The 16,480-nt window shown below is 40.9% G+C and overlaps 1 protein-coding gene across 6 annotated transcripts in view; it reads right to left on the bottom strand.

Annotated features, from left to right (window-relative positions):
• LOC139765887 (uncharacterized) overlaps positions 1-16,480 on the bottom strand; it is a 123,636-nt gene that overhangs the window by 40,781 nt on the left and 66,375 nt on the right. For all 6 annotated transcript variants that reach the window (XM_071693776.1, XM_071693775.1, XM_071693777.1 and 3 more), the window contains exons 10-14: positions 12,827-12,943; positions 11,714-11,877; positions 9,722-9,915; positions 1,888-2,033; positions 692-778 (exon numbers count right to left, since the gene is read on the bottom strand). In XM_071693776.1, the coding sequence (XP_071549877.1) occupies positions 692-778; positions 1,888-2,033; positions 9,722-9,915; positions 11,714-11,877; positions 12,827-12,943 (708 nt within the window). The remainder of the gene's footprint in view (positions 1-691; positions 779-1,887; positions 2,034-9,721; positions 9,916-11,713; positions 11,878-12,826; positions 12,944-16,480) is intronic.

Here is a 16,480-nt window from a genome sequence, read left to right as displayed (position 1 = left end):
ATGAGATTAAACAAAAGTACTTGATAGTGGAATCAATCTTGGGTTTTTCAAAGGTAAACAGATTGAAGTTTCCTATACCTGCCACTGAAAGATAACAATATTCTAAAAAGAGCAAGGGCACTAATACAAAGGACAATATCAAGCCCAATCTCTACATATGAATCTAAGGTTTAAAAAACTAACATCAAATTCTAACAGTGCAAATAACTTGGATAACAGGGAGAAACAGAATACAAAATAAGATATGAAACAATTTGATTGCAGAATGAGGTGAGCGATGAAGCCTTTTCTTCTTCTGTTCCTAGCACAACTATACTAACATGGGATACAGCAAACAAGCATGAAAGAAAGAAAATTTGATGGTGGAATCAAAAGGGGAAGAGTATGATGGTATGACAACATGAAACAAATAGACAAGGAGATTTCCTATTCAGTTTTATAAGTGGAGTTTAGAAACATCCTTGCAGATAGACTGAGGATCCACTAAAGAACAAATATTGAAAAAACACTGCAATAGAGAGGGATCCCACTGGACTGGGTGGAGAGAGAACAGTCCCAAAGTAGAAAGGAGCAGAGACATTTGGCCTAATCTGAGAGTGGTGTCAGGGTCAGGAGTCATTTACAGTCATCACAAAAAACAGGCTGCCAGCAAAATATCAAAATGAAAAATTCATTGATGACAATAACCAACCTGCTTGAGTTCCTTGTTAACAAGCTGTGAGGCACTCTTGATACTCAGAGCAGATGTCCCTTTCACAGAATCAATTTCCCCAGCATCCTGAAATGTAATTCAATAATTAGAGCTCCTATAATATGGCAGCTAAAATAGTTCAGAGGAATGTCTCATGTCATAATCCATTTGCTTTTTCACTCTCTCCATACCAAGTTCTTCAGCCTAATTTCTTCTCTTATCACAAACAGTCTCTTAGTGTCTGCTGCTGTTAGCATTCCTTTGTATTCCACTGTAAACAGATCATCAAAGTCCTCATTAATAAGAAATAATTTTTGGTGAATAAACTCTCAACTTTCTCCTTTTATATACTTTCCCAATATGACACCAGCTTCTGATGTTTCCCACTGGAGTATGGCATCTGATTCACCTCTCAAACATACTGCAGACCCATCCCTCACTCTGGAGATCCTTACATTTAGCAACCTAAACATCATGTCAAAGATCAGATTAAGAAGCCATAGATATGTCACATACCTCTGAGGTACACTAACCTTCATCAGAAACCATTCAACCCTTGTCCATTTCAACCCAAACATATGCCTCACTCTCCCAGTAAAAAAATCATCAATGCATTTTATGCCTTTCCTCCTGCACCACATGTTCATAACATCATCCACAAGGCTTCTTTGTCAACTTTAAAAGCCAGGAACAAATCCCTCACTTTCCAAGCATCTTTCTCTTAAATTTTTCAAAGCAAACATCTGGTGCACATATCTTCTACTTCTTCTAATGTCACATTGCTCTTCCCTAAGCATGCTATCACCCTCTCAATTGCCATTCTTCCACACACTTTACCAGTTATACTCAAAAGACTCATTCCTCTGTAGTTCTGACATTTATACATGTACCTATCTATATCTCTGATGCCTATTCCAATTGGAACTCCAGCACTGCTTCTTAGCCTTTATACAAAGGCACCATACATCCATTCTACCATTCCTCTGGTACCTTACCCTTGGCCATACAAACCTCGAACAGCCTAACTTACCATGTAATACAGCAGTATTTGTCATCATCCATGAGTAAAGTCATAAAATAATACATCACAATTCACACAAAAGCTATTTTGAATCCTATCCCCAGATGACCCATATCATCAAGGAGGTGCCATACCTAAACAATTCATGCAGTAATGAGAGAGTTACAGTACTCACACTGCCACCTGAACTTCGCCGTGGGACCTTGATAGCTAGCTCATCCAGTGACGATGATGGTGAGGAATTCAGAGGTTGTGATGATGGGGCCCGAGAGTTCTTTAAAAGACTGCTCATGCTTGTGTCAAAGAAGGACTCATCATACGCTGAAAAGTTCAAAACGTGCTTATCAAAATAATTAATGAATTAAGAGTACTGCATTAGGATATTGCAATTGTTATCTTTCAACAGAGAAAAGTCATGTACTTGTTATCATTAATGCATGAATGAATCATTCCTATCTTTAAATTTTCTTTTTTGCTTTGTCGCTGTCTCCCGCGTTTGCGAGGTAGCGCAAGGAAACAGATGAAAGAAATGGCCCAACCCACCCCCATACACATGCCTTGATTCAACCCACTGACAGCACGTCAACCCCGGTATACCACATTGCTCCAATTCACTCTATTCTTTGCCCTCCTTTCACCCTCCTGCATGTTCAGGCCCCGATCACACAAAATCTTTTTCACTCCATCTTTCCACCTCCAATTTGGTCTCCCTCTTCTCCTCGTTCCCTCTACCTCCGACACATATATCCTCTTGATCAATCTTTCCTCACTCATTCTCTCCATGTGACCAAACCATTTCAAAACACCCTCTTCTGCTCTCTCAACCACGCTCTTTTTATTTCCACACATCTCTCTTACCCTTACGTTACTTACTCGATCAAACCACCTCACACCACACATTGTCCTCAAACATCTCATTTCCAGCACATCCATCCTCCTGTGCACAACTCTATCCATAGTCCATGCCTCGCAACCATACAACATTGTTGGAACCACTATTCCTTCAAACATACCCATTTTTGCTTTCCGAGATAATGTTCTCGACTTCCACACATTCTTCAAGGCTCCCAGAATTTTCGCCCCCTCCCCCACCCTATGATCCACTTCCGCTTCCATGGTTCCATCCGCTGCCAGATCCATCCCAGATATCTAAAACACTTCACTTCCTCGAGTTTTTCTCCATTCAAACTCACCTCCCAATTGAATTGACCCTCAACCCTACTGTACCTAATAACCTTGCTCTTATTCACATTTACTCTTAACTTTCTTCTTTCACACACTTTACCAAACTCAGTCACCAGCTTCTGCAGTTTCTCACATGAATCAGCCACCAGTGCTGTATCATCAGCGAGCAACAACTGACTCACTTCCCAAGCTCTCTCATCCCCAACAGACTTCATACTTGCCCCTCTTTCCAAAACTCTTGCATTCACCTCCCTAACAACCCCATCCATAAACAAATTAAACAACCATGGAGACATCACACACCCCTACCGCAAACCTACATTCACTGAGAACCAATCACTTTCCTCTCTTCCTACACGTACACATGCCTTACATCCTCGATAAAAACTTTTCACTGCTTCTAACAACTTGCCTCCCACACCATATATTCTTAATACCTTCCACAGAGCATCTCTATCAACTCTATCATATGCCTTCTCCAGATCCATAAATGCTACATACAAATCCATTTGCTTTTCTAAGTATTTCTCACATACATTCTTCAAAGCAAACACCTGATCCACACATCCTCTACCACTTCTGAAACCACACTGCTCTTCCCCAATCTGATGCTCTGTACATGCCTTCACCCTCTCAATCAATACCCTCCCATATAATTTGCCAGGAATACTCAACAAACTTATACCTCTGTAATTTGAGCACTCACTCTTATCCCCTTTGCCTTTGTACAATGGCACTATGCACGCATTCCGCCAATCCTCAGGCACCTCACCATCTTTAAAATGTAAGAGTTTAATGTTAACTGTTTCAGAGTTTAGCATTCACATATGCACAAGCATATCACTCTCTCTCTCTCTCTCTCTCTCTCTCTCTCTCTCTCTCTCTCTCTCTCTCTCTCTCCCTCTCTCAGACACTTTCAGCACATAAACATCTTTTTGGCAAGGTAATGCAAAGAACAGATGACTGAGCCTTAGATGGAAAATTCCTCATTTGGTTCCCATCTCTGTTAATTCTTTTCGGAGAAGTACAACAGGAGGGAAGATTTTCCAGCTCCCACTCGCACCCCATTTAGTTGCCTTCAACAACACACAGGGAATATGTGGGCAGGTATCTTATCTCTTTTCTCCTCTATCCTCGGGGGGATGCTATTTCCTGTGTGGCAGGGTAGCGACAGGAATGGATGAAGGCAAGCAAGTATGAATATATACATGTGTATATATGTACATGTCTGTGTATGCATATGTATGTATATGTTGATATGTATATGTATGTATATGTGAGAGTGGGCATTTATGTATATATATGTGTATATGAGTGGATGAGCCATTCTTCGTCTGTTTCCTGGCACTACCTCGCTGACACGGGAAACAGCAATTAAGTATAATGAATAAATGAAAAATGATATTTTTTTCATACTATTCATCATTTCCTGCATTAGCAAGGTAGCGTAAAGAACAGAGGACTGAGCCTTTGAGGGAATATCCTCACTTGGACCCCCCCTCTGTTCCTTCTTTTGGAAAACTAAAAACAAGGGAGGAGGATTTCCAACCCCCAGCTCCTTTCCCTTTTAGTCACCTTCTACGACACTCAGGGAATACATGGGAAGTATTCTTTCTCCCCTATCCCCAGGGATAAATAATATATACATATATAATATATTTATGTGGGTGGGTTGGGCCATTCTTTCGTCTGTTTCCTGCGCTACCTCGCTAATGCGGGAGACAGTGACACAGTATAATAAATAAATATGAAAAAATAATGTATATATAAATATACACATATATATATATGGAAGGTATATATATGTGGAAGGTATTAAGAATATATGGTGTGGGAGGCAAGTTGTTAGAAGCAGTGAAAAGTTTTTATCGAGGATGTAAGGCATGTGTACGTGTAGGAAGAGAGGAAAGTGATTGGTTCTCAGTGAATGTAGGTTTGCGGCAGGGGTGTGTGATGTCTCCATGGTTGTTTAATTTGTTTATGGATGGGGTTGTTAGGGAGGTGAATGCAAGAGTTTTGGAAAGAGGGGCAAGTATGAAGTCTGTTGGGGATGAGAGAGCTTGGGAAGTGAGTCAGTTGTTGTTCGCTGATGATACAGCGCTGGTGGCTGATTCATGTGAGAAACTGCAGAAGCTGGTGACTGAGTTTGGTAAAGTGTGTGAAAGAAGAAAGTTAAGAGTAAATGTGAATAAGAGCAAGGTTATTAGGTACAGTAGGGTTGAGGGTCAATTCAATTGGGAGGTGAGTTTGAATGGAGAAAAACTGGAGGAAGTGAAGTGTTTTAGATATCTGGGAGTGGATCTGGCAGCGGCTGGAAACATGGAAGCGGAAGTGGATCATAGGGTGGGGGAGGGGGCGAAAATTCTGGGAGCCTTCAAGAATGTGTGGAAGTCGAGAACATTATCTCGGAAAGCAAAAATGGGTATGTTTGAAGGAATAGTGGTTCCAACAACGTTGTATGGTTGCGAGGTGTGGACTATGGATAGAGTTGTGCGCAGGAGGATGGATGTGCTGGAAATGAGATGTTTGAGGACAATGTGTGGTGTGAGGTGGTTTGATCGAGTAAGTACCGTAAGGGTAAGAGAGATGTGTGGAAATAAAAAGAGCGTGGTTGAGAGAGCAGAAGAGGGTGTTTTGAAATGGTTTGGTCACATGGAGAGAATGAGTGAGGAAAGATTGACCAAGAGGATATATGTGTCGGAGGTGGAGGGAACGAGGAGAAGAGGGAGACCAAATTGGAGGTGGAAAGATGGAGTGAAAAAGATTTTGTGTGATCGGGGCCTGAACATGCAGGAGGGTGAAAGGAGGGCAAGGAATAGAGTGAATTGGAGCGATGTGGTACACCGGGGTTGACGTGCTGTCAGTGGATTGAATCAAGGCATGTGAAGCGTCTGGGGTAAACCATGGAAAGCTGTGTAGGTATGTATATTTGCGTGTGTGGACGTATGTATATACATGTGTATGGGGGTGGGTTGGGCCATTTCTTTCGTCTGTTTCCTTGTGCTACCTCGCAAACGCGGGAGACAGCAAAAAAAAAAAAAAAATATATATATATATATATATATATATATATATATATATATATATATATATATATTATCCCTGGGGATAGGGGAGAAAAAATTCTTCCCACATATTCCCTGCATGTCATGAAAGGCGACTATAAGGGGAGGGAGCGGAGGGCTGGAAATCCTTCCCTCCAGTTTCTAATTTTCTAAAAGAAGGAAAGGAGAGGGGGGTCAAGTGAGGATTTTCCCTCTAAGGCTCAGTCCTTTGTTCTTAAAACCACCTTGCTAACACAGGAAATGGCTAATATGTATGAAAAAGAAAATATATGTACATCTTTTATTATCATTATTCCTGGTTGCCATTACCTACGTTAGCGAGGCAGTGCCATGAAACAGACAAAGAAAGACACATCCACTCACATACATATGTATATGCATATATGCACAAATACATACATATACACATACACATATATATTAAGAAAGGGGGTGAGGATTGGCAGAATGCATGCATAGTGCCATTGTAAAAAGGCAAAGGGTATAAATGTGAGTGTTCAAACTACAAAGGTATAAGTTTGTTGCATATGGGAGGGTACAGAGCATCAGAATGGGAAGGAGCAATGTGGTTTCAGAAAGGGTAGAAGATGTGTGGATCAGTTGTTTGCTTTTAAGAATGTGTGTGAGATATACTTAGAAAAACAGATGGATTTGTATGAAGCATTTAATGGATCTAAAGAAGGCATATGATAGGGTTGATAAAGATGCTTTGTGGAACATCTTAAGAGTATATGGTGTGAGAGGAGAGCTGCTAGAAGAGTGTAAGGCATGTATACGAGTAGGGAGAGAGGAGAGTGATTGATTCCCAGTGGAGACTGGTCTGTGGCAGGGGTGTGTGATGTCACCACGGTTGTTTAATTTGTTCATGGATGGGGTGGTTAGGGAGGTACATACAAGTTTTGGAGAGAGGGGTGAGTATGCAGTCTGTTGGGGATGAGAGGAAGTGGGAAGTGAGTCAACTGTTGTTCGCCGATGATACAGCACAGGTGGCTGATTCAAGTGAGAAACTGCAGAAGTTGGTGAGAGAGTTTGGAAAAGTGTGTGAAAGGAGAAAGTTGAGAATAAATGTGAATAAGAGCAAGGTTATTAGGTTCAGCAGGGTTGAGGGACAAGTTACTTGGGATGTTAGTTTGAATGGAAAAATTTGGAGTAAGTGAAGAGTTTTATATATCTGGGAGTGACTCAGCATTGAATGGAACCATGTAAGTGAAAGCAAGTCAAAGGGTTGGGGGGAGGAGGCAAAGGTTCTGGGAGCAATGAAGAATGTGTGGAAAGAGGGAGAGTTGTCTTGGAGAGCAAAACTGGGTATGTTTGAAGGATTGTAGTTCCAACAATACTATATGGTTATGAGGTATGGGGTATAGACAGGGTTGTATGAAGGAAGGTGGATGTATTGGAAATGATATGTATGAGGACAATATGCAATGTGGGGTGGTTTGATCGAATAAGTAATGAAAGGGTTAGAGAGATGTGTGGTAATAAAGAGTGTGGCTGATAGAGCAAAAGAGGGTGTGTTGAAATGGTTTGGACATATAGAGAGAATGAGAGAAGAAAAGTTGACAAAGAGGATACGTGTGTCAGAGGTGGAGGGCAAGGAGAAGCAGTAGACCAAATTGGAGGTGGAAGGACGGAGTGAAAAAGATTTTGGACGATCAGGGCCCGAACATGCAGGAGGGTGAGAGTCGTGCACATAGAGTCAATCTGAATGATGTGGTATACTATGGTCGATGTGTTGTCAATGGACTGAACCAGGGCATTTGAAATGTCTGGGGTAAACAATGGAAAGGTCTGTTGGGCCTGGATGTGGATAGGGAGCTGTGGTTTTGGTGCATTACACAACAGCTAAAGACTGAGTGTGAAAGAATGCGGCCTTTTCTGGTCTGTTTTTTTGGCACTAACTAGCTAACGCAGGGGGTAGTGACACTGTTTCGTGTGAGGCGGGGTAGTGACACTGTTCTGTGTGGGATGGGGTTGCGCTGGTAATGGATAAAGGCAAGCAAGCATGAATATGTACATGTGGATATATGTATATGTCTGTGTATGTGTATGTATATGTGTATATGTTGATATGTATGTGTATGTGCATTTGTGTATATATGTATGTATAGGATTGGATGGGTCATTCTTCGTCTGTTTCCTGGTGCTAACTTACTGATGCGGGAATCAGCAACCAAGTATGATAATGAAAAATAATTTACATGTACTTGCACATACATATATCTATCTACCTACATCTTTGACACCCATTTCCTCTAGGAACTCCACCAACAGGGTGGTCATGGCAAAAGAGTCTCCATAACTGGTGAACTCCAGGCAAACAGTCATTGATAAACCTGTGAGAATTCAGAAAGCTAGAGAAAGTTTAGGAACACTTTACAAGTAAACCTGAAGGAATGACATATGGAAAATCATCAGAGACTGAAAGAAGTTAACTATACAGTCTATATAGAAGAGAGAGGTATAAAACTTTCATAGACTGGAAGAAAAAAGGACAAAAATATGTGCAAGAATTAACTAAAATGGGGGTTACATTTGAAAAAAATACTGCCCCTGTGTCTCTTGCATAGCATCAAGGTGACTAAAAAGTGTGTGTGTGTGTGTGTGTGTGTGTGTGTGTGTGTGTGTGTTTGTTTGTAAAAACTGAAAACTACAAAAACAGTTTCAACAAATGCCTTATGGCTGTTTTGAATAAAAGCAAGATTCAAAACTGCATGATGTGTATGGCTGCAGAAAATAAAAGTATAGTGAAACATGTAAGATACAGAGTGAGAGCTAAGCACTAACTCTGTGTCAGCCAAATCTCACCATAGGTACCATCCTTCTCTCAATTTCTCTCTCTCTTTCTGTTCAGTGAGAATTGGTATGCTTGATAGAGTCATTTGAAAAGCATCAGATAAATAGTGGCTTGGGCTATGGATAGAATTGTGCGCAGGAGGGTGGATGTGCTGGAAATGAGATGTTTGAGGACAACATGTGGTGTGAGGTGGTTTGATCGAGTAAGTAATGTAAGTGTAAGAGAGATGTGTGATAATAAAAAGAGTGTGGTTGAGAGAGCAGAAGAGGGTGTTTTGAAATGGTTTGGTCACATGGAGAGAATGAGTGAGGAAAGATTGACAAAGAGGATATATGTGTCAGAGGTGGAGGGAACGAGAAGTGGGAGACCATATTGGAGGTGGAAAGATGGAGTGAAAAAGATTTTGAGTGATCGGGGCCTGAACATGCAGGAGGGTGAAAGGCATGCAAGGAATAGAGTGAATTGGAACAATGTGGTATACCGGTGTCGACGTGCTGTCAATGGATTGAATCAGGGCATGTGAAGCATCTGGGTTAAACCATGGAAAGTTCTGTGGGGCCTGGATGTGGAAAGGGAGCTGTGGTTTCGGTGCATTATTACATGACAGCTGGAGACTGAGTGTGAACAAATGGGGCCTTTGTTGTCTTTTCCTGGCGCTACCTCGCACACATGAGGGGGGAGGGGGTTGTTATTCCATGTGTGGCGGGGTAACGATGGGAATAAATAAAGGCAGACAGTGTGAATTATGCACATGTGTATATATGTATATGTCTGTGTGTGTATATATATGTGTACATTGAGATGCATAGGTATGTATATTTCCGTGTGTGGACGTGTATGTATATACATGTGTATGTGGGTGGGTTGGGCCATTCTTTCGTCTGTTTCCTTGCGCTAACGCGGGAGACAGCGACAAAGCAAAATAAAATAAATATAAATATAACAAAAGAACACTGTCAACATACATCCAACATCAACATAGTGCACATTGAGTCCTTTGCTGCAACGGCGTACTTTGCTGCCTCGTGGACTTTCTTCTTCAAAGCTATCATCTCCTGAACCACTGTTTGATCCTCGACGTTTCACAGGGGCTAAAAGGCCCATAGGCTGGTCTACATAATCTCCAAGGCAGGACCCATCCAAGCTGCTCTCTTTATCACTGAAAAGACATATACTACTTATAAGTCTGCTGCCCTCTTAAATAAATCGTCACAGCTAATTCTTAAATAAATCCTCCCTGGCATCTGTGCTACCAAAGATATTGTGACATTTGGATTTCAGATTATCAATTTTGCATTTTGTTCATAACCATTCTCTAGCTGTATATTCCATCTCTATCTGTATCTCTGATGCCCGTTCCCTTTGGGAACTCCCTCAAGGGGGTGGTCACAGCAAAAGAGTCTCCACATCTGTTGAATTCCAATATTGCTTCTTAGCCTTTAATCCCTCACCCTTAACAGGCCACTGGCATATGGCAAATCTAGTGCAGTGTTTCTAGAGGATACTACTAAATATTCCTACCAACTACTTCTACCATATTTGTCTACCTAATATTCCTGCCTATTGTTCTAACCTTTTACTTCTACTTGCATTCCTAGCTAATGCTCCTACCTACTACTTCAACCAAATGTTACTACAAAAAGCTCTTGTCTAAAGCTCATACCTACTATTTCTATCTATTCTTCCAACCATTTTGCCAAGAGGCAGGGCTAGCACAAGCACTCACTGCAGGAAAATCTAAAGTTATGTAAACAAGTCATATGAGATAAGTGTTTCAAGTGTTATGTATGACAAGGAAAGATTGTATTTTTGTGGAGAGAATGCCAGCAGCCATGAGTGGGTGAGGCAGAAAGAAAAGACAGCTAACTGGGTCAAAAGAGTGTAACCTGACAACCAATGAAGTGTTGGCTCACCATGCGGCCATCAATAACCCTTCCAATACCAAGACGGGTAACACTGGTAATATATGTCCCTGGTTGGTAACTGCCTACCAAATACAATCTGACAGCTGTATAATAAATAAATAAACAAACAATAAAACTAACTGCAAAATGCATGTATTCTATCTATCTATCCATATCTGTGCTGCATGTTCCCTTTGGGAACTCTCTCGAGGAGGTGGCCACGGCAAAAGAGTCTCCATAACTGTTGAACTCAAGTGCTGCTTCTTAGCTTTTTGTGCCACTGGCAAAGGGCAACTCTAGCACAGTGTTTTCAGAGGCTCCTACCTAATGTTCCTACCAACTATCAAATGCGTTTATTTAACATTCCTGCCTAATGATACAACATACTATTTCCACTTAATGCTCTTAACTACTACTTCTACCTGATCTTTCTACTGAAAGCTCCTGCCTAATGCTCCTGCCTACTACTTACATCTATTGCTCCTATCATTTTGCCAAAAGGCAAAGCTACCACAAAGCACTCACCACAGGAAAATCTAGAGTTGTGAGGAATGTGTTGTGTGAGATGAGTGTTGCTAACAATCATTTGAGACAAGGAGAGATTGCATGTTTGTGGACAGAATACCAATAGTATAAGTGTGGGTGAGGCAGAGAGGAAACACAGCTACCTGGGTCAAAGAGAGCAGCTCCCAAAAAGCACTCACCACAGGAAAATCTAGAGTTGTGAGGAATGTGTTGTGTGAGATGAGTGTTGCTAACTATCATTTGAGACAAGGAGAGATTGCATGTTTGTGGACAGAATACCAATAGTATAAGTGTGGGTGAGGCAGAGAGGAACCACAGCTACCTGGGTCAAAGAGAGCAACCTGACAATAAGTAAAGCGCTGGTTCACTATGCAGCAATCACTAACAGTTCCAATACCCATGCGGATAGCACCGGTAATATACCTCCCTGGTCGGTGGAAGCCTACCGACCACTACAACTATATAACGATACAGTATAAACCATAATATCCTGTAAGCTCTAAAATAAACATAACATGTTTCTCAAACCTGCTCCTCATATTATTTTGTCGCATAGGTAGTGAGTCTATCTGTGACAACAGTTCATCATTGTTGTCTCTTAGATGTTGGTTTTCTGCAGAAACACGCTCCAGACGGTCCAAAAGTCTGCGGTATTCTTCTTCCCTTGGGCTCATAGACTCATATTCTGCAACCTGTGAAATACCAGACAGGTTACTTCCAACCACATAATCAATCTTGCAGATATGAAAAGCAAATTTTTTTCTTTTTGTATCAAACAGCCAATTTTAGGTATCGGCTATTCTTTTATAAAACTGGATTTTCAATATTCAAATACAATGAATCCATAATGCACTTCTCAACCCTTCAAAAAAATAAATATATATATAAGAAACCTATGATACTACATTATCCTATCCATCTTGCATGATTTTCTTCCTAAAACTCAAACTAACATCAGTGAATGATAGTAAATTAGTTTTTATTTATATGTATCATACATAATTGCTGTTTCTTGCATCAGCAAGGTAGCGCCAGGAAACAGATGAAGACTGGCCCATCCCCTCATATACACGTATATACACATAAATGCCCATGTACGCACATTTCATTTCAAACACATCAACCCTCCTCTGTACAACCCTATTTATAGCCCATGCCTCACAACCATATAATATTGTTGGAACTACTGTTCCTTCAAACATTACCATTTTTGCTCTCAGAAATAACGTTCTCTCTTTCCACACATTCTTCATCATTCCCAGAACATTCACCCCTCCCCCATCCAATGACTCACTTCAGCTTCCATGGTTCCATTCACTGCCAAGTCCACTCCCAGATATCTAAAACACTTCACTTCCTCCAATTTTTCCTAAGTCAAACTTACATCCCAACTAACTTGTCCTTCAACCCTGCTGAACTTAATAACCTTGCTCTTATTCACTTTTACTCTTAAAATATTACTGACAATCATAATGTTTACAAGGTTCACACGTTTATCCATCATCAATATCTGCTACAGTCTTCACTTAATGTTTTTTGGTTAATCAAAACAACCCTATTCCCATGGTCCAATCAAAATTTTTTCCTCTTTTAACATTTGATCCCCTAAATGGCACTTCTGTATTATTTCTCTTCACCCACCTTATTTCGAAGAGTTTGCATGTCTGCCACTTGTCTTTCCATCTGAGCTAACTGCTTCTCTGCCTCTTGCAACTTCTCACTCATCTCCAAATTTTCAGCCTCTAGACGTTTTACATCCTAAAATAATAGAAAAATCTTAGCAGGCTACAAATCCATAAAAAATCTCTATATCTACACAAGTGCAGATGGAAGGGGAATACGAAATGGTAAGTGCATACAATGAGATTGTTAGATGTGAATTACAAAAAAATTTCATCTGAAATCTAGTTTTTGGTAATACTTACAAGTGAGGCACCTTTCCATCACCTACTTGTTAGAGTGTAAAGATTCCTTAAAACTAACATTCCAAAAATAATCATACACATTGGCAACATATCAGCAAATGGAAATGGAGCTCTATAAATCACTTGAAAATGCAATAGCATCCTATCAACATTTTGTAGCTTCCCATTATAGGCTTACAAGAATACAAATAGACTTTATATCAACTGAAATTTTGTCTATGAGGAACAGGAGGTATTCTGGCAAGAAGCACTTAATGTGCAAGAGAAGTGAGTGGTATGTGGGAGGAAGGCATGTGAGAAAGGGTAAAGAATTGTGGGATGAGGAAGTTAAGTTGCGAGAGAGAAAGAAAGAGGTGTATGGGTATTACTTGCATTCAAGGAGTGTGACTGATTGGGAGATGTAAAAGAGAAAGCAACAGGAGGTAAAAAGAAAGGTGAAGGCACTGAAAAAGAGGGCAAACGAGAGCTGAGATTACCAAGTAATGGCAAACTTCATGGAAATACTCATGGGGTTGATCAAGTGGATAAAGGCATTCATGTTCTGAGAGATTATTTGAGAACTGGGGTCCCTAACCCAACAGACTGGCAAAGAGCACAAATACCTAATTCCTTGAGAGTTGCTATCTTAATACATGGTAACTATTTCCAGTCCCCTAAACTTGCATGTGTCATTCTAGATGATGAACTAAGCCCTACAGAATACATCAGCACCACCATCAACCCTTCAAGTACCATCTGTACATTCTCTGTAGACTCCAGACGTATGAATTACATTCTTCCTAAAATAATTCATATCTCCTCAATCTGTCTTCCTCTATGTCCATCACAAAAGGGCACAAAGTAAAGGTGCAGGAAGGGGCAAGCAACATAATCCTCAGTCCCTCTTAAACCACCTACTAAAAGGTCTTAAACACAGTGGTCCTCCCTATTCTCTCCAACCATCTTCTGGATCTCATTTAACAGTTTAAGAAGTTACTGCATTATCCTCACCAAAATCATCTGGCAGACCCTTAGAGATCCCTCATCCCAAGCTGGAACTTAGCACCATAATGGCATCAAGCCTATCTGAGCTCACAAAGACCACTACAAGAACCAGGTTTAAATCACTGTGAATCACTCTAAATAAACCTTAAAGTACATGACATGTACACAGTTAAAACAAAAAATCACATTCAATTTCCCTCATGAATTGATGGACTGACATGCAAGAGTAAAAGAAAATAAGAGAGATTTAGAGCTGGTCTGGCTGAGTGCTATAAGTGGGACCAGGGAACTTGGCTGACATATATGGAAACTCAAAATAAGAGAAGACATAAGGATTTGTTTGTTGATTTCTCTTGAACCTGGTATCAAATTCAAGTTTTATCTTTTGGACGAGGTGGTGTGCAAAGTGAGAGGGTTAGGGAAAATGATTTGGTAAACAGAGAAGAGGTAGTAAAAGCTTTGCGGAAGATGAAAGCCGGCAAGGCAGCAGGTTTGGATGGTATTGCAGTGGAATTTATTAAAAAAGGGGGTGACTGTATTGTTGACTGGTTGGTAAGGTTATTTAATGTATGTATGACTCATGGTGAGGTGCCTGAGGATTGGCGGAATGCGTGCATAGTGCCATTGTACAAAGGCAAAGGGGATAAGAGTGAGTGCTCAAATTACAGAGGTATAAGTTTGTTGAGTATTCCTGGTAAATTATATGGGAGGGTATTGATTGAGAGGGTGAAGGCATGTACAGAGCATCAGATTGGGGAAGAGCAGTGCGGTTTCAGAAGTGGTAGAGGATGTGTGGATCAGGTGTTTGCTTTGAAGAATGTATGTGAGAAATACTTAGAAAAGCAAATGGATTTGTATGTAGCATTTATGGATCTGGAGAAGGCATATGATAGAGTTGATAGAGATGCTCTGTGGAAGGTATTAAGAATATATGGTGTGGGAGGCAAGTTGTTAGAAGCAGTGAAAAGTTTTTATCGAGGATGTAAGGCATGTGTACGTGTAGGAAGAGAGGAAAGTGATTGGTTCTCAGTGAATGTAGGTTTACGGCAGGGGTGTGTGATGTCTCCATGGTTGTTTAATTTGTTTATGGATGGGGTTGTTAGGGAGGTAAATGCAAGAGTTTTGGAAAGAGGGGCAAGTATGAAGTCTGTTGGGGATGAGAGAGCTTGGGAAGTGAGTCAGTTGTTGTTCGCTGATGATACAGCGCTGGTGGCTGATTCATGTGAGAAACTGCAGAAGCTGGTGACTGAGTTTGGTAAAGTGTGTGGAAGAAGAAAGTTAAGAGTAAATGTGAATAAGAGCAAGGTTATTAGGTACAGTAGGGTTGAGGGTCAAGTCAATTGGGAGGTGAGTTTGAATGGAGAAAAACTGGAGGAAGTGAAGTGTTTTAGATATCTGGGAGTGGATCTGTCAGCGGATGGAACCATGGAAGCGGAAGTGGATCATAGGGTGGGGGAGGGGGCGAAAATTTTGGGAGCCTTGAAAAATGTGTGGAAGTCGAGAACATTATCTCGGAAAGCAAAAATGGGTATGTTTGAAGGAATAGTGGTTCCAACAATGTTGTATGGTTGCGAGGCGTGGGCTATGGATAGAGTTGTGCGCAGGAGGATGGATGTGCTGGAAATGAGATGTTTGAGGACAATGTGTGGTGTGAGGTGGTTTGATCGAGTAAGTAACGTAAGGGTAAGAGAGATGTGTGGAAATAAAAAGAGCGTGGTTGAGAGAGCAGAAGAGGGTGTTTTGAAATGGTTTGGGCACATGGAGAGAATGAGTGAGGAAAGATTGACCAAGAGGATATATGTGTCGGAGGTGGAGGGAACGAGGAGAAGAGGGAGACCAAATTGGAGGTGGAAAGATGGAGTGAAAAAGATTTTGTGTGATCGGGGCCTGAACATGCAGGAGGGTGAAAGGAGGGCAAGGAATAGAGTGAATTGGAGCGATGTGGTATACAGGGGTTGACGTGCTGTCAGTGGATTGAATCAAGGCATGTGAAGCGTCTGGGGTAAACCATGGAAAGCTGTGTAGGTATGTATATTTGCGTGTGTGGACGTGTGTATGTACATGTGTATGGGGGGGGGGGGTGGGGCCATTTCTTTCGTCTGTTTCCTTGCGCTACCTCGCAAACGCGGGAGACAGCGACAAAGTATAAAAAAAAAAAAAAAAAAAAAAAAAAAAAAAAATCTTTTACAAAGGCATAACAGTTATGATAAACATCGATGTATTAAAAAACATACAGGTACCAAACTGTCATCTGGATTTCAGAAAACTAGAAGTTTCCTTGCTAGAAATCCAGATATTTTTGAAACTGGCTAGTTTTGAATGTGGTGGGCTTCGTAAATCAAACAGAACCTGCTTCTGAACGTTATTAATCTGTATCTCTTCAATA

The sequence above is a fragment of the Panulirus ornatus genome, chromosome 56 (assembly GCF_036320965.1).
Source record: "Panulirus ornatus isolate Po-2019 chromosome 56, ASM3632096v1, whole genome shotgun sequence".
Classification (NCBI taxonomy): Eukaryota; Metazoa; Arthropoda; class Malacostraca; order Decapoda; family Palinuridae; genus Panulirus; species Panulirus ornatus.
This window is presented reverse-complemented; position numbering and strand designations above follow the sequence as displayed.